The sequence below is a fragment of the Oryza glaberrima genome, chromosome 1 (assembly GCF_000147395.1).
Source record: "Oryza glaberrima chromosome 1, OglaRS2, whole genome shotgun sequence".
NCBI classification, from domain to species: Eukaryota; Viridiplantae; Streptophyta; class Magnoliopsida; order Poales; family Poaceae; genus Oryza; species Oryza glaberrima.
The window spans coordinates 11,486,445-11,507,195 of NC_068326.1; the positions used below are offsets into that span (position 1 = coordinate 11,486,445).

Sequence of the window (20,751 nt, forward strand, 5' to 3'; positions counted from 1 at the left end):
CTTTCTTAAAGGAGTTCAGTTTGTACCTTTAATCAAGTGCATATGGTAGTGTCATTTTTCATAAAGAAAAAAAGAGAGAGAGAACTTTACGTTCCAAAGTCCTTGATTAGTTCACTGCTATAGGGGTTGAACTGAATATGGTTACATATCTGTTTGTACGAATATGATCATAGACACATGTAAGCCGTCTATGATACACAAAATGGTATGTGGTTCACAAAACATGTACAGCAGAATTACCAAACGTAATAATGTCTTGTGATAGACGGTCGCTAGCTGCAAAATCACTTTAGGACTAGGTGGAACATCTGAACAAGCTACCTTTTGATGTGAGCTAGCACCTAAACTATTGAACTAGATATTTAACACCTTAATTTTTTCCTTCCTTCAAATAACCCAGGCCCCAACAGGTTTTGCTGAGTGGCTGATCTGATCAATTGGGAAATGCATGCATGTACATGCTAGCTAGTGTAGGGCTATCTCGATTTCTACAGGTGGTTCCTTAGAACATCCGCCTATGTAAATCCTATTAACATGAACGGTAGCTTAGGAGCGTCACTTGTGAAAATCCCTGTGTATATAGATGTGGCCATCCGTGATAATATGTTTATACATGTGTTTCTTGACCCATTTTCTCTTATGACACTACTACAGAAATGCCATCAATGCCGGTTGGGAAATAATCCCTATAGTTGCAATTTTCCCAACCGGCACCAAGATGATGACACTGATGACCCCATGTCATGTCGGTTCAAAAACGATACCTTTGATACGTACACGAGCCAAAGAAACCGGCTTGATGCATTGAGCCATCAAGCCGATCCCAAATCATACCCAAAATCGCAAAATGATGCCTCAAATCCATGAACACATTAATAATCCCTAGAAAAACAACACATCTAGATCAAATCCGAGATAATCAAATATGAATAAATATCAACAATAAGGAATCAAACATGAACAAACATCTAGATCCGCTAGCTAGCCACCGACGCCGTCACACCTCTAGCCGATGGCCACACCTTCACACCGACGGTCGTCGCCACGTCGCTGGATCTACGTCGCACTTCCAGCCAGTGGCCCCACGCCACTGGATCCACGTTGCTGAGGGGCTCGCCCCCAGAGCCTGCGCAGTCGAGAGGTGTGGGCCACCGCTTACCACCGAGAGAAAGAGAGCAAGAGAGAGAGAGACGGGCTCAAGAGCGAGAGAGATGCGAAAAGATAAGGTTGGGGGAGAGAGAGAGGGCGCGGCTAAAAATATCTCTCCATCCCTCATGCGGCTTAGCTCTTTTTTTTCCGATTTTTTTTCAAAAAGCCGACACCCAGAATATATTTTAGGTGTTGGTTTTTAATTAACCGACACTTATAAAATGTAATAAGTATTGATTTTTTATTTTTAGCCTGTGGATGTAGGGAAAACACTAAAAATAACGATTTTAACTATTCTGGCACATATAGTGCCGACCTGTATATGTCTTTATGTATTAGTGTGAATGCAGTGCAGACTGTTTTTTTTTTTTGCTGCTTGTGTAGTTCTTGAGTACATATTTCACGAAATTTTTTGAATGAGATGAACGGTCAAACATTTACTAAAAAGTCAAGGCGTTAAACATTTAGAAACGGATGGAGTATTTAACACCAAGGTTCCTCTTTAGTCGTTGTATGCATGACTTCTTTTTTATCGGCTGTCCGATCTATATAAACTCGATCCCTAGGCTGCTGCGGTGCTGCGGATCAGTGTGGCCAAGCAGAAGCAGCACACACGAACACTCGAAACACCGCTCCTGCTTCAAATTCGCATGGCTCCGAGAGGCAGCTACTGCAGGCGGGTGATGGGCGTGGCCGTCGCCGTGGCGGCTTGCGCGCTGTGCCTCCTGCCGGCGACGACCAGCGGCGCGCTCCGCGTCGGGTTCTACCAGAGCAGCTGCCCCAACGCCGAGGCGCTCGTCCGCCAGGCCGTCGCCGCGGCCTTCGCCAGGGACGCCGGCGTCGCCGCCGGCCTCATCCGCCTCCACTTCCACGACTGCTTCGTCAGGGTACCTACTACTGAAACCCAGCTAGTGCATATAGTAGTATAATGCAGAAATTATTGACCACCATCTCCATGAATATCTGTTTGTATAATGTTTATAGAAGCACATGCATATACGTATATGCCTGCAAAATGTCTGGCTTGCAAACGGGAAATAATCGACTTATGTTTGATGTGCTTAACTTTTTTCTTAAGACAATGTTTAACTAAACACTTGAGAACAGCTAGCCCAGATTTTCCCAGTTGGGGAACCAAAATAAAACACTTATTTTGTTAATGATGATTAGTTTATCTACTTTTCACAAATTAATCCTGAAGATTTGAATTTTCTAATATGTTGGCGATCTGCATATTTGCCACATTATTAGAAACTGGATCGAGTAAACATCTACCCAACTAAACTTATTCAGGTCTATGCTCCATCTATGCATAGCTCATAAAAATACTTAAATTGGAAAAGAACTCAACAATTTTTCAAAATAGTTCTTTGCAAGTTAGTTTCCATGAATCCTTACATGTGTGAGGATCAATATATGCACGGTGAAAATGGACTTGTAGGGGGCTTTTGACATCTCTCTCTAAATCTGTAATTGTCGTTTGTGTTGCTTTTCAATTAGTTTTACTAATTAATATCATGTCTGCCTTGGGCCTTGGCTAGCTTATTTTTATGCTTCTCCGTGCTAACTTGAGCTTAATTACCTCTTTTCAACCATGCATCCCTCAAGCGATCTACCAGCAGTATTGATTTTTTTCATTTACTTTTCGTCCCCAGAATGCATGAATTAAGCTATTAATTTAAGACTAAGACCACCAGCAAATATTCAAGTACTAGTATTTAGATTTTCCATAGAAAAGATATATTTGTCATCACACCAAATTAAATTAAGAACTACACGCAAAAAAAAAGAACTTTGATTCCATTGTATATTTAACAAAATCTATCGATATACTTTTGAAAAAGATAATGCTCAAACATGTGTCTAAAAATGAAGACATTAAAGAACAATTAAAGAGACCCTGGTCATGCTTAATGAAAACCAAAAAAAGGTAGAGTTGTCTCTGAAGACAAAGGGAACAAAGTTAAAAGCCATAAAAGAAAAGCTACCAAAATCAGAAAGCATAAGTGTATATAGTTACAGAATCAAAGCAGCTTTCTTTCTTTCAAGGGAACCGCATATACCCTGCTTGCAATGGGTGACAAACAAAAAGCCTCCCAGGCTCCCATTTGGCGAATCTCAGTATGTTCCTTTCGTTTCCTCAATCCCCATTGATCCTTCATTTTTTCAGGTGTCGTATTAACATCCAGTACTGCTTGACACTGGCAGTCGTAAATATGTACTCCTTAGTTTGATAGTATCAAAAATGGTATTTAACTCGTTGAATATCATATTTTGATGGAACAATAAGGTGTGATTTAGTTCAAGTCTTCAAGAGTATAATAAGGATGTGTTCGTTTGGCGACAGGAATGCTCCCTCTCGGCACACAAAATAGAGCGGCGAAATAGCGCATGATTAATTAAATATTTACATAAACAAACTTAAAAAATGAATTAATATGATTTTTAAGCAACTTTTCTATAGAGAAAAGTTTTTGCGAAAACTGTTGAGCAGTTTAGAAAGTAGAAAGTATATGCACCCAAAATGAGGAGACAGAAGAAGTTGAGAAAATGTGGTATAGACTACAACTTAAGATGTATTTTAGTCTATGTAGAGCTAGGCAACATATATATGACACAATAGGAGGTTAATGGCCGGAGTTTACAGCACGTGTGTGTAGAGGAGTAATGTAGTTGACTATGTCACTAGGAGGTGGAAGAAGGGACGTGACATTGGATCTAACGATGCGAAACATGGACGGAGTCACAAATCAGGTTGGAGGAGCTTCTCGCTGAAACCAGAAATAAGCTAGGAGGTGGAGGAAGGGGTTGGTATGTTGTCCTTAATAAGAGCTAAAATCGATTGATTATTTGTTTTTTACAGCTTAAGGTTATAAACAAATAAATTAGCTATTAAAAAGTTGGAAAAATATTTTATAAATTTTCTAGTAGAAGATCGAGGAGGATAGAGGTGAAATGAATCTTCTAGTAATAATGCCTCAAAAAATTCTAGTCGACCTCACACAATAAAACAATAAGCATGTTAGTTAAACTGAGCATTACTAAAAAACATATTAATTTGTTTGTTTGGATTACAATAAAGACGTAGACATGTACACATAGCTATATTAGTTAAACCGGGTGTCATCAATTTACCTGTTGATTTGAATATATAGTTGTAAGCTTCTTCAGTACTCGCTTCATCCGATAATATACGATAATATAAGGTAAACTTAAACTTTGGCACAGTCTTTAAAATTAAAATTTTAATTTATAATTTCTCATATACTATAAGGTTTAAACAAAATTATAACCATCTTAAAGTAAATTTAAATGTCAATCTAATGATATTAATTTTAACAAATAAAATTTAATTTATATTATAATAATTGTTGGTCAAATGTTTTTATTTATGAATTTTGGAATATGTGCACGCCTTATATTATGGTATAGATGGATTATATTTTTTAAAATACTTCAGTAATCAGTCAGTGCTAGAATTTACACAAGCATGTACTACCTACATACTCTCTCTGTCCCATAAAAAATTATCCTACTATTAAATGTGACACATACTAATACAATGAATCTAGACATTGTACTAGATTCACTTTTTTCTGGGACGGATGGAGTACAAGATGAAACATTTTGAGTTACCTTTTTTTTTTCTTTTTTCTGAAAGAAATTCCTTCCTGTTACTGCAATGCAGGGGTGTGATGCATCCGTCCTCCTGACCAAGAACCCCGCCGGTGGCCAGACGGAGCGCGACGCGGCGCCGAACAACCCGAGCCTCCGGGGCTTCGAGGTGATCGACGCCGCCAAGGCCGCCGTCGAGGCGGCGTGCCCGCGCACCGTCTCCTGCGCCGACATCATCGCGTTCGCCGCCCGCGACAGCGTCAAGCTAACCGGCAACGTCGACTACCAGGTCCCCGCCGGCCGCCGCGACGGCAACGTCTCCATCGCCCAGGACGCCTTCGACAACCTGCCGCCGTTCATCTTCACGGCGCAGAAGCTCGCCGAAAGGTTCGCCAACAAGTCCCTTTCCCTCGAAGACATGGTCGTCCTCTCCGGCGCCCACACCGTCGGCCGCTCCTTCTGCTCCTCCTTCGTCGACCGCGTCAGGAACTCCACCACCGGCGCCGCCATAGTATGTCCTCCGCCGCCATGTCGCCATTAACGCCGCCGTGCATGTATGTGACGGCCAATGTATGCGTGGTTGTTGTGCAGGTGGACGCTGGGCTGGACCCGGGGTACGCGGCGCAGCTGCGGGCGCTGTGCCCCACAAGGGACACGCTGGCGACGACGCCGATGGACCCGGACACGCCGGCGACGCTGGACAACAACTACTACAAGCTGCTGCCGCAGGGGAAGGGGCTCTTCTTCTCCGACAACCAGCTGCGGGTGAACGCCACCATGAACGCGCTGGTGACCCGGTTCGCGGCGAACGAGGCGGAGTGGAAGCAGCGGTTCGCCGACGCCATGGTCAAGATGGGCCACATCGAGGTGCAGACCGGGCGGTGCGGCCAGATCAGGGTCAACTGCAACGTCGTCAACCCGTCGACCTCCTCGCCGGAGGTCGAGCTGGCCGGCGAGGATCAGGAGACCGGCGGCGCCGTCGCGGCAAGCTAGCTAGCTAACCAATCTAATCATGCATGTCGGCCGTTGGATGCGAGTGATTTCCTTTAATTTCCTTTTTTTGACGTGCACGAACATTTAATTTGCGTGTACTAGTGTCGTCGTGTCGTGTCGATCGATCTTTCGTACGTGCATTTGCTCTTGGAATGTTTTAGGTCGGATTCCAGTGATGGAGAATAAGTACTACGTATGTACACTTACCATGTGTGTTTTATTAATCGTGCTACTAATATATTCGCTACTCCACAAAAGATTTTTCTAGACAGAGAAAATATGTCTTATTTCACGTGCGGTCCATTTAAGAGGACCGCACGCGAAAATGAGTCTACTTTCACGTACGAACCTACTAAGAGGACAGAATGGAAAAATACCCACACCTCTTTCCCTACTACCCACTTTAAATTTTTCCCACTTTCTCTACTCTCCTCTCTCCTCTCTTTTTCTTCTCTCTTCTCTTTTTCTCCTCTCCTTCCTCCCGTACACTTTCTCCACTTCCTTCCCTCCCGTCCTCTCCTCTCCTCCCCTCCCCTCCCCTCCCCTTCCTTCCCTCCCCGACGGCGGCAGCGGGGGTAGGCGGCGACGGCGGCAACAGCGGCGCGGCAACGGTGCACGGGATCCGGCGGGCGGTGGCCAAGCCCCGCACGGATCCGGCGGCGGCGGCCGTCCCCGCACGGATCCGGTGGCCGGCTGGCCGCCCTCCCCTTAGGATCCCGCTCCCCTCCCCTCCCCTTCCTTCTCTCCCTAGATCCGGCAGAAGGGAGGGGCGGCGGCGGCGGTGTGGCCGGAGGGGAGCGTGGAGGCCGGCGGCGGGCGGCACGGAGGCCGGCGGGAGGGCGTATCCGTCAGCCGGCGGCGCGGAAGCTGCCGCCGAGGGCAGGAACGGAGTGGAGCTGCATCCTCGGCCACCGCGAGGAGGCCGGATCCGTCGCCGGCGACCGCGGGGAGGCCGGATCCGTTGCCGGCGACCGCGGAGACGATGGTGGCGGGCCTCGGGCAAGACGGCGACGACGACGGGGGTGACAGTGTTTTTATTTTTTTTATTTTTTGTTTCGATTTTTTATTTTTCCCGTGCGGGCGGCTTAAGCGCCCGCAGCAAAATCGCGATTTTGGCAGACACCTCGTTCTAGACGGGTGGAAGATCCGCACGCAAAAACCAATTCCAACCGCACGGAAAAATTGTTAGTCTACTAGTGATTGTCATACTTTTTGCAAAATCAACAACAACAAGAAGTCCATGATTAAATCTTGACCGTTGGATATCGATCGTTCCCAAATTAGTTGGGCCATAACGGGGTTGTGATGGACGTTATATTTAGACTAGTTTGTTATGATGTCACGGTGGATTTGGAGCAAGACTTCACGCGAATGAAGAACGAACAGGGCAGAGGTAGAAGAAGAAGTGGTATGGAAGAGGGGAAAGATTGTATTGAGAGAGGTAATGTGTTTTGGTTTATTACAATTCATGCCCTCTCCCTATGTTTCTGTGGTGTACTTATAGCCTAGCACCCGGTCACAACCCAAACCCACTCTGGCCCATCAACTCGTGGGTTGAGCTGTATCACTCTCTTCAGTTGCACCTTGGGTTTGATGGGATTGACTTGATCCACAGTGGCGGTAGGAGAGCTGATCATAACATCCCCTCCCCTTTATAAGCAGCTTGTCCCCAAGCCGGAGCTGCTGGGAAAATGGGCATGCGACGCCACCACATCTTCCTAGGTTGTTTCGGTCGACAAAGAACCAGAAACAACTCACTTGAGTTGTTCTGGCGCAGCTGCTCCCTTTTTTGCATCGACGTCGTAGCAAGACCTGCATCGGGACCAATTCCTCCAAGTGCCCAGCTACTGGTAGACTTGCCAAAGCAGGGGAAGTAGACGGTGTGGCCTTGCTTAGCTAAGAGGTATGCACCATGGGGTGGATAGCGCAATCGACCGGCAACTCCAGGCAATATTCCACTGATCCTATATTCTCCCGCACATGAAAGGGAGCGAAATGGTAGAAAACTTGTGATTAGTGCGCACCGCCATCGATGTCTGTCCAAAAGGTACATAGCGCCAATCGCCAAACACCCCTAATCCCTAGGCAAAAACTCACGCTGAGAGCACTTGAGGTCAGCTTGATGTTTCATTCTCTATTGTGCCCGATGCAGGTGTTTACGCAATAGACTGGACACCACCTTGCATTCCTTCATCCACTCCTCTAGATCTGACATCGTACATGAAAAAATATCCCGAATACCAAAGTAGCGTGAGGAATGCCCATATAAGACCATAAAGGGAGAAGAGCCCAATGCCCAATGATTTGTTGTGTGTACCAAAACTCCGTCAAAGCTATCCGGCGAAACCATCTTTTTGGGCAAGCATGCACAAATGCTGTTGATTTACCCATTCCATTTGACCATCAGTTTGAGGATGGTACGCTAAAATCATCCGCAGTTGTGTATCCGCCAAATGGAATAGCTCAGTCCACAACATACTGGTAATATACGATCTTGATCCAAGATAAGCCATGCAGCTTATATACATTGTTGAGATAAGCCATAACAAAGTCGAGTGCGGTAAAAGGGTGAGCTAAGGAGATAAAGTGAGCATACCGAGAAAAACTTATCCACCACCACCAAAGTAAAATCATATCCTGATGACAATAGCAGTCCTTCAATAAAGTCCAATGAAACAATCTGCCAGGCGTGATCAGGAACAGGCAAGAGTTGCAATAATCCAGGGTAACACACTCTTTTAGCTTCCGCATGTTTGCATATAGCACAATCCTCCACAAACTCATAAATAGATAGTTTCAATCCTAGCCAAGCGAATAACTTGCGCACTCGGCTATAAGTAACTTGTATCCCTGAATGACCAATTGCACCTGTATGGGTACATCTTAGTGCTATCGGAGTATCTCATCTTGGCTGCCACGCTGCTCTGGGAGGTGGCGGCTCAGTCAGCGAAAACCCTAGCCGCCACCACCCCGTCTCCTCTACCTCTCCGCCTCACTGTCACCTGAGCATGCGGCCTCCTTGCGATGCTGTTTGGCTGGCGGTGTGCTTGGTGATAGGGAGGACTGGATCCATAACCACGTGTCTAGATCCAGCCGGATTCATTGCCGGCACCCATGTATCTAGACGATGGTAGGCCATGACATGGCCGCGAAGTGGCACAGGGCAGCGGCAAGGGTCGCACGGTGGCCCGAGCGGCCGCTGTGGGCTAGTGGCACGAGGAGAAGTAGTAGCAGCCAGTGGTAGATCTCAAGTAATTGGCAGTGCGAGCGGGCAAGTGGCAATGACACTTTGTCTTCTTGATTGTAGGCTGACCAGTATATTCTTTGTGGAGCTCCTCCCCTCCTATGGCTGGATTTCCTATTCTAGCCATGGGGAACTCTGGAGGGAGGGGGGAAGCAACGGTTGTGCAACGGAGGATGGCGGCTCGTGAACCTACTTGAGCTGTGGGTGGTAGGCTAGGGTTGGCGGCTAGAGGGATGATGTGGTGGTCTGGCTATGTAAGTTGTGCGGGGGGTTGTGTGGTTTTGGATGAAAATTATTAGCGAAATCCTTGGTTGGCCTTGGGTTGGCTTGACGCTGGCTTGATGACGGCAGCGCCCTTAGGCATCATTCCCCTCCTTGAAGGCGTCGTTATGGCGTCCTTTCTCCCCCCTACCAAGAACCCTACCCGTGCAATGATGGTCGTTGGTAGACTCCTACGTCGAAGCTCTGTAGGCCTAGCTATTCGGCAAGGTCTTCGCCTTCTAGGTTTCAATCTTGGATGTGGCGAACGTCTAGCTTTCTTCGTTTTCTACTAGGTGAAGTCGGAGCTACTTCGTTGTGGTATGATGAAGCTTGGCAACACTAACATATTGTAGTCTTCTAGGGGTACTGGTGTTACTCGTAGGTAAAGTATTTTATACACCTAGGTACCATGGCACCTAGGTATATGCATGTAGTTTAAACAGCTATATAAACATGTGTCTAAAACTCTAAATTCAATACAGTGAAAAGTACTGTTAAGTACTGTAGCGATCGATCTCATCTAACCTGGCTCGTTTAATCTAATGGCTGAAAATAGCTAATGGTAGAGAGTACAGTCACTACTACAATAAAGATTTTTCCGTGCGGGTGGAATCAATTTTCGCGTGCGGAGCTTCCACCCATCTGGAACGAGGTGTCTGTGAAAATCCGATTTTTTCGTACGGGTGATGCATCCTCACGCAAAAATCGCAATTTTCGTGTGGCGCCTGTACGGGAAAATAAAAAATTGAAAAAAAAAATCAAAATCCAACCTTGAACCCTAATAAAAAATCAACACCGTGTTCGTCATCGTCGCCGCCGTCGTCCCCACGGTCGCCGGTGACGGATCCGGCCTCCCCGCGGTGGGCGGAGGCGGATCTGCTCTGCCACCACCACTGTAGCCGATGTGACCGCCGCATCCGCCACCACCGTAGCCGATGTCGCTACCATACTCTCTGATGTAGCCGCCGCACCCACCGATGCCGCCGCCCTAGCCGAGGGTGCCGCCGTTGCCGAGGAGGAGAGGGAGAGGGAGAGGGAGAGGGAGGAGTGTGGGAGGATGAGACCGGGTGGAGGGACCCGCATTTATTTTGTGGAGCATAGCGCGTGACGACGGAGGGGGGGGGGGTCTATTTTCGTGTGCGGGTTACTTAACATGCCCGCACGCGAAATTAGACTTATTTTTGTTTGCGGGCCTGTTAAGTGACCCACACATAAAAATTGATTTACCTGTGCGGGCGACTGCCCGGTACCGATCCCCTATTTTTCTGTGCGGTTTCACTTACGATCCGCCTAGAAACAAAAGGGTCCGGCGTCCAGAAAAATCTTTCCAGTGCTAGTGTGTTGCTCTCGGCCTCGGCCATTCTAGTATGAATGGCAGAGGATACGTTTACTGAATTGGAGTGGGTTGCTAACACATTCCCCAACGAAAATATATGCTTTCTCTCACAAGGGAAATAACAGTTATTATAGATGCGATTCACGTTGTTGACACACGCCTTCGAACAACCAGAGCATGGGCTCACGTACGTATACCCCACCAAACACAAACATGTGTGTACCAAAATTCATGAACGAGTGTCAAATCAAGAAGTAATCAGTTGCAAATCCTCGATCAGCTCTTATCTATACTATCAGGACTCCGTCCGCCGGAGAAGATTGACGCCCACAGACATTCAAATCAAGATGTACACACTCCATGATTCATCAACTTGGTACCGAAATCAACTATTTTCTTCCATGCACTACAAGAAATGCAATTATTGGCAAGAGTATTTCCCCTTGCAATAGTATAGCCTTGCAGAAGATCCTTATCTGCTACCATCACTCTAGTTCCTTGCTAATAATGTTTATTTGCAAGGGTCATGAACGTACCCTTGCAGAATGTCGTCATCCCCAAGGCATGTGCGATGGTCCTTGGGATTGTATGAAATAAAGCATCCCTTTGTAATATAAATTACATAATATAAATTTTACAGTTAGTTAATTGCTAGTATTACGCTAGCCATGCATGGATCTTGTGAGCTTGTTTTTATTTATAAATAGATTAAACATTATCTAAAAATAAAAATATATTTAATTGATTTCTGTAAAAAAAACTCTATAAATAGCTAAATAAAAAATTAAATTAAAGAATTGCAAACGAAATTGTGCTTGTACTGTCAAAAACTTCTTTTACATTTACTAAGTTTTAGTTTGCTAATTAAAGTATAGCTAACCGATAAAAATTGTATGAAACATGTTAATATAAAATGTCGACCACGCGACCTCATTTCCAGTACTATAAAAAAATATAAATGAACTATTCGGAAGGACCTGCAAATGATAAAAACAGGGCATGTGCGTGTGACATGCATAACTGTTTGTCTTCCATTAATAGAAAAACATAAATTAATTATCATGATCTTTTAATAACACGAATATTTTAATAGTAGAGATACCGAGTCACATCTAAGGTTATATTTTAGTATAGGTTTTATTTAAATATTACATTAATAAAATGGTGTAACGCCATGATATATTTTTTTAGCCATATCTAACAAGTGTCATGCAAACGAGAGAAGGTGCCCACCGTTGTATCTGCCGTATAAAAATTTATCAGTACATTGGCACCTCTACTCTAGAGGGATATTTTCCCATGCTAGCATGCTTGTCACTACTACCTACTCCCTCCGTCCTAAAAAAAGGCAAACCTTAGGTTTGCGTGTCCAACTTTAACTGTCCGTCTTATATGAAAATTTTTTATAATTCGTATTTTTATTATTGTTAGATGATAAAGCATGATTAATACTTTGTGCGTGACTTGTCTTTTTAATTTTTTTCATAATTTTTTCAAATAAGACGAACGGTCAAACATTGGGCACGGAAACCAGGGTTTGTCTTTTTTTTGGGACGGAGGGAGTAACACTCTAGTAGCTACTACTTGTCGCCATCACGCCAACCCTCTAATCAATACATTATTGTAACCACTGTTGTCGTTGCCGAGGTCTTATATACACGGTCTCCATGGTTGACAGGTTGAGTAGCGTTGCCACTGTTCTATCTTCGTCGTCAAGCTCCATGACCGCCACTTAGTCGAAGGTATTATTGTACACGCCTACCACACTTATGTTATTACTGGTGGCTCTACTCCCGTAGCAACGATCGTTATAAAAATTGAAAAAAATTAAAAAAATTCTAGATTGATTATCTAGAAATAAAGGATGCAAAATCTATATTTAAAGACGGTATATTTTACTCTTATGGTCATGTAACTTTGAAAATAATTACATAATTTTTGTATAATAGAAAACACGAGATTTCATATATTTTATAAATAATATTACCATGTATAAATTTTTGATGCAATATTTTATCCTGAGTTAGTTTTTTAATGAGGGAATATCTGGAGTTTGTTTTGACCCAGCCACATCCCACTCCCTGAAAAAAAGGAAGTTTTCCCGTACTTAAAAAAAAAACATGCCAGCCCTCTAGAAAAACCCCGTCAACTCAAAATAAAAAAGAAAAAGAAAAAGAAGGGCTCTCTAGCTCTCACGAAAAAAACCTCCAATTCCCAATCCATCTTTTTCCTTCCCGCGATTTTCTGGCGTTCCCCCCAAAATCGTCCACCCCCATTATCCCATCTCTCCCACTCCCCATGTTTACCGGTCTAATTGTGATTTCCTCATCTGATTGGAGAAATTTATTTGCCCCTCCGTGAGTTTGTAGCACCCAATTTTCTTCATTTGTTTTCTTCCTCGCGTGATCGCTAACAATCCCCTGCCGTGCGCTTGCCTCGACGCAGGTCGGCACCCCTGTCGCACTCCGAGCCTTCAGGTGCGGCACCTCCTGTAGCCCGGTGCGGCGGTGCCTGACACCCAGGCCCAGCACTCCTACCTCGTCGGAGTGTGCCGCTCTGCCGTGCCCTGATCCTTCCTCCTCAGGTAACATCTTGATTAATGTGTGCCTACCAGTTGCTCGATGGAATTCCCCTGTGAGAATTTTGTCATGTCCTGTGATTTTCATCTTTTGTGATTGTATCCCAGGAGCATCTCAACTAATGATTTTGAAAGAATGTTCATCATCCTTTTGGTTTCTTCTACTCTCCTTGCTCCAGGATGTTGGATATTGGATTAATTTGTTTATGGTTTAAGTAATACACACTAAAATTTGCTCTCTAACTTGCACATGTATGACTCAAGTTCCTGACGATGGTTGTGTTTCTAATTCTTTAGTTGCTCGCTACTAGATATTTTTATTGCCCAAAAATTACGAGTATCTCTAGTAGATATATATTCTATCATCAGTTCTTCGGATTAGAATATACAGGTAGGAATTATTAACATAGTTTAATTTATGATTGGTACTGATCTCAGGATTGCTTTAAGTGGTTAGAAAATTCAGGTCTCCTGAAAGTATGATGGAATTTGAATGTTAATAATTGTGCAATCTCAGGATTGCTTTAAGTGGTTAGAAAATTCAGGTCTCCTGAAAGTACGATGGAATTTGAATGTTAATAATTGTGCAATCTGATAGCAAACCATTGGCATGTGTGCAAAAATTCAGTAAATTAAACAAGCTAAGACACATGTTGTTTATTCTTTTGGTGTATTGAAGTGTAGACAGAGTAAACAAATTATAGAGAAATATGTACTACTTAATATGTTCAAGTTATCACTAATAATGATTTATGTGGGAGCAATTATTTTTTGTATTTAAAAGAAGATTTGCTATTAGTCTACATCTAATCTTTCCTCTTCTTATTTTGATAAACTTCCTTGACATAATCTTTCAAAATATGCATCCTTACCATATAATTTCAAGTGTAGGGCTAGCCATTATTTGCATGTCAGAATAGCTTGTTTAGTGTGAGATTAATGGCTGAGGACCGTAGTTGGATGTATAAAAGGGTAGTGAATGGATACATTTCAGATGAGTATTTGAAAGGAGTTAAGAGGTTTATGTCACACGCTGTATCAAAGTTACAAGGTCAGGCAGAGAAAAGGGTTAGATGCCCTTGTACGAAGTGCAAGAATGGACAGCTGCATGACAAAAGAATAGTTCAAATGCACCTTTGCAATAAAGGATTTACTGAAAATTACCATGTGTGGAGTAGACATGGTGAAAGTGGAGCTGATACCAGTGAGACACCAGAAGGCAGTATTGACAATGAGATGAATGAAGGAGGTAATGCCTATGGAGAGTCAGATCATATAGATGAGATGGTGTTGGATGCCGCAGGGCCTAATTTTTGTCAAAATATTGAAGAGCCTCCAAATGCTGAAGCAGCTTCATTTTTTGATATGTTAGATGCAACAGACAAGCCATTGTGGGAGAAGTGTGGAAAACACTCTCAATTATCTGCAGTCTCTCGGTTGTTGACAATAAAATCAGACCATAATATGTCTGTAGCTTGCTTTGATGAGCTGGTCAAGGTTATGAAAGAAATGTTGCCTCCAGATGCAAATTTGCCAGGGAGTTTTTACAAATGCAAGAAAGTCGTCGAAGCTTTAGGTATGCCTGTCCAAAAGATTGATGTTTGTAAGAATGATTGCATGTTATACTATAAGGAGCATGCTAACAAAAGGAAATGTATAACATGTAATGAGCCTCGTAATATTGAAGGGTTAGAACTCCCTGAGAATAAGAAGGGCACTCCACAGAAGGTGCTTCGCTACCTCCCAATCATTCCACGCCTACAGAGGCTCTACATGTCACGAGGCACTGCAACACACATGACATACCACAAGGATGGGCTTGAATCAGAGAGGTGCAACAATGAAAGCAGAAAGAAAAAGTTAACTCACCCAGCAGAGAGTGAAACATGGAAGCATATTGATTCAAAGTACCCTAATTTTGCAAAGGAGCCTCGAAATGTGCGTTTAGGGTTGTCAACTGATGGATTCACGCCATTTAATCAAACTGCAACCCCTTACTCCTGTTGGCCTGTTTTTGTTGTCCCATATAACTTGCCCCCAGCATTATGCATGAAGGCACATAATATTTTCCTTACCATGGTTATACCAGGGCCTACGCACCCTGGAAAGAACATAGATGTATTCTTCCGTCCACTAATTGATGAACTTTTGCAACTTTGGACAGAAGGAGTTGTGACATATGATCGCTCAAAAAACCAGAACTTTGTCATGCGAGCTGCCCTTATGGGGACAGTAAGTGACTTTCCTGCATATGGGATGTTGTGTGGCTGGAGCACACACGGGAAATTAGCTTGTCCAATTTGCATGGAAGACACAAAGTCATTTTGGCTAAAAGTTGGAGGCAAGCCATGTTGGTTTGATTGTCATAGGCGTTTCCTACCAAAGGGACACCCTTTTAGACGTGCAAAAGACAAGTTCATCCTGAATAAGGAGGAGAAAGATGGCCCACCTATTCATCGATCATCTTCAGAAGTGTATGATTGTGTTAAATCTCTCCCTCAAATTACATTTGGTACCAAGGCAGGAAAACAAGAGATTGAAGGTTTTGGAAAGGAGCATAATTGGGTGAAAAGATCTATCTTTTGGGAGTTGCCTTACTGGTGTGAGTTGTTAGTACGGCACAACCTTGATGTGATGCACATTGAAAAGAATGTGTTTGACAATATATGGAATACTTTGATGGATATCCCAAAGAGGACTAAAGATAATGTCAAGGCTCGATTTGATTTAGCCAATATATGCAATCGCAAAGAACTTCATATGCAACAAAAATCTATAGGTCGATGGGTGAAACCAAAAGCTTGTTATAGTCTAGATAAGGCACAGAAGAAATTGGTACTGCAATGGGTTAAGAATCTTAAATTCCCTGATGGTTATGCATCAAATTTAGCACGGGGTGTTGATATTAATCGAGGCAAGATCATAGGAATGAAGAGTCATGATTGCCATGTCTTCATGGAAAGGTTGCTACCTGTGGCATTTCGTGATTTCCTCCCCAAGCACATCTGGAAGTGTTTAGCAGAACTGAGCTACTTCTTTAGGCAACTATGTGCAAAAGAGGTGGATATAGAACAAATGAAGCACCTACAAAAGGAAGTGCCAGTCATTGTGTGTAAACTTGAACAGATTTTTCCTCCTGGATTTTTTGATTGTATGGAACACTTGGTGGTGCATCTAGCTTATGAAGCTTTAATTGGAGGGCCTGTAGCTTACCGCTGGATGTATGTATTTGAAAGGTATGTTTCTTTGGTTAAGTACTAAAGTGTGAATTTGTATATTAATTTCATAATTATGTTTTCTGCTCAATTCATAGGGAGTTACATGAGGCTCGCAAGAAGGTTCGAAACAAAGCACGTGTCGAAGGTTCAATTGTAGAGGGGTATAGAGTACAGGAGGTCTCTAATTTTATTTCTATGTATTTTGCTGATCATGTGCGAACAAAGCACACTCGCGTCCCTAGACATGATGATGGTGGTTTCAGAGCACCTACTGACTGGCTGTCTATATTCTCTATCCCATATCGCACTCTTGGAAAGAGCACATCACGTAACTTATCAAGAGAAGAATGGCAGGCTGCTAGGGTATATGCATTACTCAATTGTGCAGAAGTTGACAAATATGTCTTGTAAGTATATATTATTCTGTTTTCCTATTTTATTACTTGGGCTCTATTTTTGTGAATATGACATATTACATTTATGTTATTGCAATAAATGTCAGGAAATTTGATAGGGAGATGAAACAACAAAACAGGAACATCACTACAACTCAATTACAAGAGATGCATGAGAAAGATTTTCCAACCTGGCTTCGTGAGTTGGTAAGAATACATGATGTAATATCTGATGGATTATTATTTATTTTAATGCATGATTCATGAAAATTGATTCTACAGGCTGGAAAAGATGAAACAGTTGAAGAACAAGTAAGGGCTCTTTCCATTGGGCCCCGATACATGGTTAAGTGTTATAAGGGATGTGATGAATTTTTTAAAAAATTCATAACTATTTGGATAACATGCAAATAACTAGGGGATGTCCTCACGAGAGTTTAGAATCCACTCCCACACAAAAATGACAAACTCTAGCAGTGATAAAAAGAAAAGGTGTCAATTTTTCATATTATAGACGTTGTGTTCGGCAAAAGGAGTTGGGAACCCACTTCCTCTTTTTCCACGCGTACGCTTTTCAAACTGTTACGCTTTTCAAACTGTTAAACGGTGTATTTTTTTTTTAAAAAAATTCTATATGAAAGTTACTTTAAAAAATCATAAAATCATATTTATCTTTTTTTTAAAAAAATAGCTAATACTTAATTAATCACGTGTTAATAGACCGCTCCATTTTCCTTGCGGGAAAGATTAGTTCCCATCCCTGCTGCTGAACACAGTTCAAGGGAGAGTTAGCTAAGATATATTTATGACCATATATTATGAAAGATCGGCATATACGTACCGCTGTTTTTTTTTAAATAAACAGATCACCTGAAGAAACATTAGTGCTCTCTATTACAATCACTGTGTTAGAAACAAAATACAACCATGAATCAAGAAAATAAAAGGAACAGAAGAAGGTATTATCATATTCCCTCCGTCCCAAAATATAAAGAATTGGAGGATATGACATAAGATTCATAGTAATAGGATATGTCATACCTCTCCAAAATCCCTTATATTAGAGCAGGTATAATAGGTAAATTTTTGCTGGCTATATTGGGTCCAAACTGAATAAAATACATATAGAAGAAATGAGTAGAAAGAGGGTCTGAGCGGGCGACTAATTACATACTAGTCGCCAGCTCCACACAGGCTCCAATTCAACAATAGCAGCGCATGACCAGTTTCTATTAAGCTCCAGTAGGTGCTCACTTCTCAAGGAAAAATGAGTGTACAGGAAAGCTTCAAAAGAAGAAAAAGTATAATAAAAAAATTAAGAAGGGACATACTAATAGCTCTCTGATTGTACACATACCACAGTTATTAGTTAATTAAATACTAATATAGATATTTTTAGAGCCATCAGTCGGCTATATTATTAAACTTGCTCTTATGAGATATATTCCTAGTACTAGGATATGTCACATGCCTCCAAAATCTTTTATATTATAGAACGGAGGAAGTATACTTAAGAAAACACAAGCAGCATTGCCAATTTTGATTGTACCATCATAGTAGTTAATCACTATCATTTCAGAAAAGCAAGCTCCATAAAAGATTGGTTCATTAATTTCCTGAGTTAAAAATCTGATACATTTCAGCATATTCCAATTTAGCCAGAAAGTAGTGGCCAAATTTAGAAGTTAATACTAATATCACACTCCACTTCTCGAAGTCTCAGTTTTTCCAACAATATAAGCAACTCCAGAGGGCAGGCAAGCACCATTCACCAAGCCTGCTGAATAAATTTAAATAATCTATATACTCTCTTGTAAGCATATATTTGTCATACATAGAGTATAGCTGTTGCTGCTTTACCAAATCACAGCTTCCACCTATGACAATGATGATTAGAAACAGCAGAGCCAGCCAGTTGAGGAACGTAATCACTATTCAGCAATAGAAGTAAACCTGATCATAACTGTGATCAGATGCACGACAGCGGCGTCGTCGTCACTGACATGGATTGATAAGCAACTAGAGTCTTCCCTTTCGTTTGCCAACCCATGTGATTTTGGCCCCATAAATGCTGGGTCGGGTCGATGGGTCACTGGGTTGACCCAGCCCATGTGCATCGTTAGGCCTTATTTCTATTTAGTTTGGATGGAACTGAGGGAGATTGAATGAAAATAATTCCAGAAATGCTCAGGATCGGTCGATCGGAGGGAGGTGGAAAAATCGGTCGCTCTCTCTACCTCCCACGTGCGCACCCTACTGGACCCATCCACTTATCCCTCCCCTTTTCCAAAAAAAAATGTTTCACCTAATGTATTTAGAATGTTTTATTATATATAGATCTAATGTTGCAGTGAATTAAAATATTCTTATGCAACAAATCATTAACATATTTTAGAAACCCTCTATTAAGGGAATTCATTTCATTTTTTTTCACCAAAAATGTTTCACCTAATTTACTCACAATGTTTCACTATGTATAGATCTAATGTTGCAGTGAACGAAACATTTCTTCTGCAACAAATCACCCACATATTTTAGAAACCCTCTATTAAGGGAATTCGTTTCAATTTTTATTTCACAAAAATGTTTCACCTAGTGTACTCACAATGTTTCACTATGTATAGATCTAATGTTGCAGTGAACTGAAACATTATTCACTATTTGTTGAAACATTGTTTTTATATAAGGTGAAACAATGCCCGATTTAATTGATTGAAACATTTTCGATATACTTAGTGAAACAATTCCGATATACTTGGTGGAACATCGTGCAATATTTAAAAATAGGCAAATTTTGCTACAGGACATCGTGACTTCGCGAGGACACCGCACGGAATGACTTTTGGGGGAATACACTCTATAAATGTGGTAATTTGCCAGGGACACCGCACCCATTAAAATAATAATTTTCGCTTGAAGGAGAGAGAAAAATAGCGTGAAATGTCAAGAATAACCTTGGACCCACGTGTCAGCTCTCCCATCTCTCTCCACGTGTCAACTCTCCCATCTCTCTTCTCTCTGTCCCCTCCTTCCTTCCCACGCTTCCCTGCGCCAGTCCGCAACCGCTCATCGATTCCTCACGCGCTCCAGCCCGCCACCACCACCTCCCACCAGAGCTGCTTGCCGCCTCCTCACGTGCGCCCGCCGGACATCCGAGCGCCGTAGGTGGCTCCGGGTGCACGCCCTACCCCACTGCCGGACAGCCAGGCGCCGCCACTGGTTCAGGGCGCGCGCGCCTGCCGGACATCCGAGCACCGCCGCCTCCTCGACGCTGGCAAATTAATCGAGATTCGCTATAGATGTTTCTCTCTCGTGGCAAGAGGATGGATAATCAAACAGACGTCCAAAATTAACAGCTCATAGGCTGACCATGGACAGCTGGACCATGACGAGCTCCCACATGAGCTCGAACACCTTGGCGGAGATGGCGAGCGCGCTCTTCTGCCCGTTCCGCGTCGCCTCGATGCTCACCTGGCAGTCCTTGGTCCGCGCCATGAAGCTCACCATGCCGGCGATCTCCTCTAGCTTGGCGATGATGTCGGCCACCGACGCGCCGGACACGAAGCGCATCCTCTCGCCACGCTCCTGGAACAGCCCGGACATGTCGAAGCTCGGCGACGATGCAATGATGTCGAACCCGTTTAGGATCTTGGGCCGCGGCATGTGCGGACACAGTCGTGGCAGTACACCTCTCCCCGACGTGGCGCCCCCTGCCGGCGGGCGTGGTGCCGAGGTAGGCGCGCGGAACACGTTGTTGGTCAGGTCGGCGAAGCGCGTCGCCAGCTACCACCGGTGAGCCCTCCCGTGGCGCCACCCTGTCCGCATTGCCGGCGAACCCATCTGTGGCATCGATGGAGGAGATAGAGAGACAAGAGAGATGGGAGAGCTGACATGTAGGTCTAGGGGTATTTCTGACATCTCACGTGGTTTTTCTCTCCTTCAAACAAAACCTATTATTTTAA

General features: G+C 43.3%; 2 protein-coding genes across 2 annotated transcripts; both read left to right on the forward strand.

The window, feature by feature from the left end:
* The first annotated feature begins 1,708 nt into the window (after positions 1–1,708).
* Positions 1,709–6,024, forward strand: LOC127773188 (peroxidase 1-like). Its single transcript, XM_052299217.1, has 3 exons — positions 1,709–2,036; positions 4,838–5,275; positions 5,356–6,024. The coding sequence occupies exons 1-3, from the start codon at positions 1,800–1,802 to the stop codon at positions 5,755–5,757; spliced, it is 1,077 nt and encodes a 358-aa protein (XP_052155177.1). The 5' UTR covers positions 1,709–1,799; the 3' UTR covers positions 5,758–6,024.
* Positions 6,025–14,304: 8,280 nt separating this feature from the next.
* LOC127769989 (uncharacterized) lies at positions 14,305–18,801 on the forward strand. The gene is made up of 5 exons (XM_052295687.1): positions 14,305–16,412; positions 16,490–16,801; positions 16,897–16,996; positions 17,072–17,134; positions 18,763–18,801. The coding sequence occupies exons 1-5, from the start codon at positions 14,305–14,307 to the stop codon at positions 18,799–18,801; spliced, it is 2,622 nt and encodes an 873-aa protein (XP_052151647.1).
* Positions 18,802–20,751: the final 1,950 nt, after the last annotated feature.

What these genes read in the sequence shown, in the direction of transcription:
- LOC127773188 (XM_052299217.1), top strand. Translation starts at nt 1,800, where the DNA reads ATGGCTCCGAGAGGCAGCTACTGCAGGCGGGTGATGGGCGTGGCCGTC. An exon ending in TCCACGACTGCTTCGTCAGG is followed by an intron (nt 2,037 to 4,837) that starts GTACCTACTACT and finishes ACTGCAATGCAG; the next exon opens with GGGTGTGATGCATCCGTCCT. An exon ending in CCACCACCGGCGCCGCCATA is followed by an intron (nt 5,276 to 5,355) that starts GTATGTCCTCCG and finishes GTTGTTGTGCAG; the next exon opens with GTGGACGCTGGGCTGGACCC.
- LOC127769989 (XM_052295687.1), top strand. Translation starts at nt 14,305, where the DNA reads ATGCACCTTTGCAATAAAGGATTTACTGAAAATTACCATGTGTGGAGT. An exon ending in GAAGTTGACAAATATGTCTT is followed by an intron (nt 16,802 to 16,896) that starts GTAAGTATATAT and finishes AATAAATGTCAG; the next exon opens with GAAATTTGATAGGGAGATGA. An exon ending in CCATTGGGCCCCGATACATG is followed by an intron (nt 17,135 to 18,762) that starts GTTAAGTGTTAT and finishes AACTGTGATCAG; the next exon opens with ATGCACGACAGCGGCGTCGT.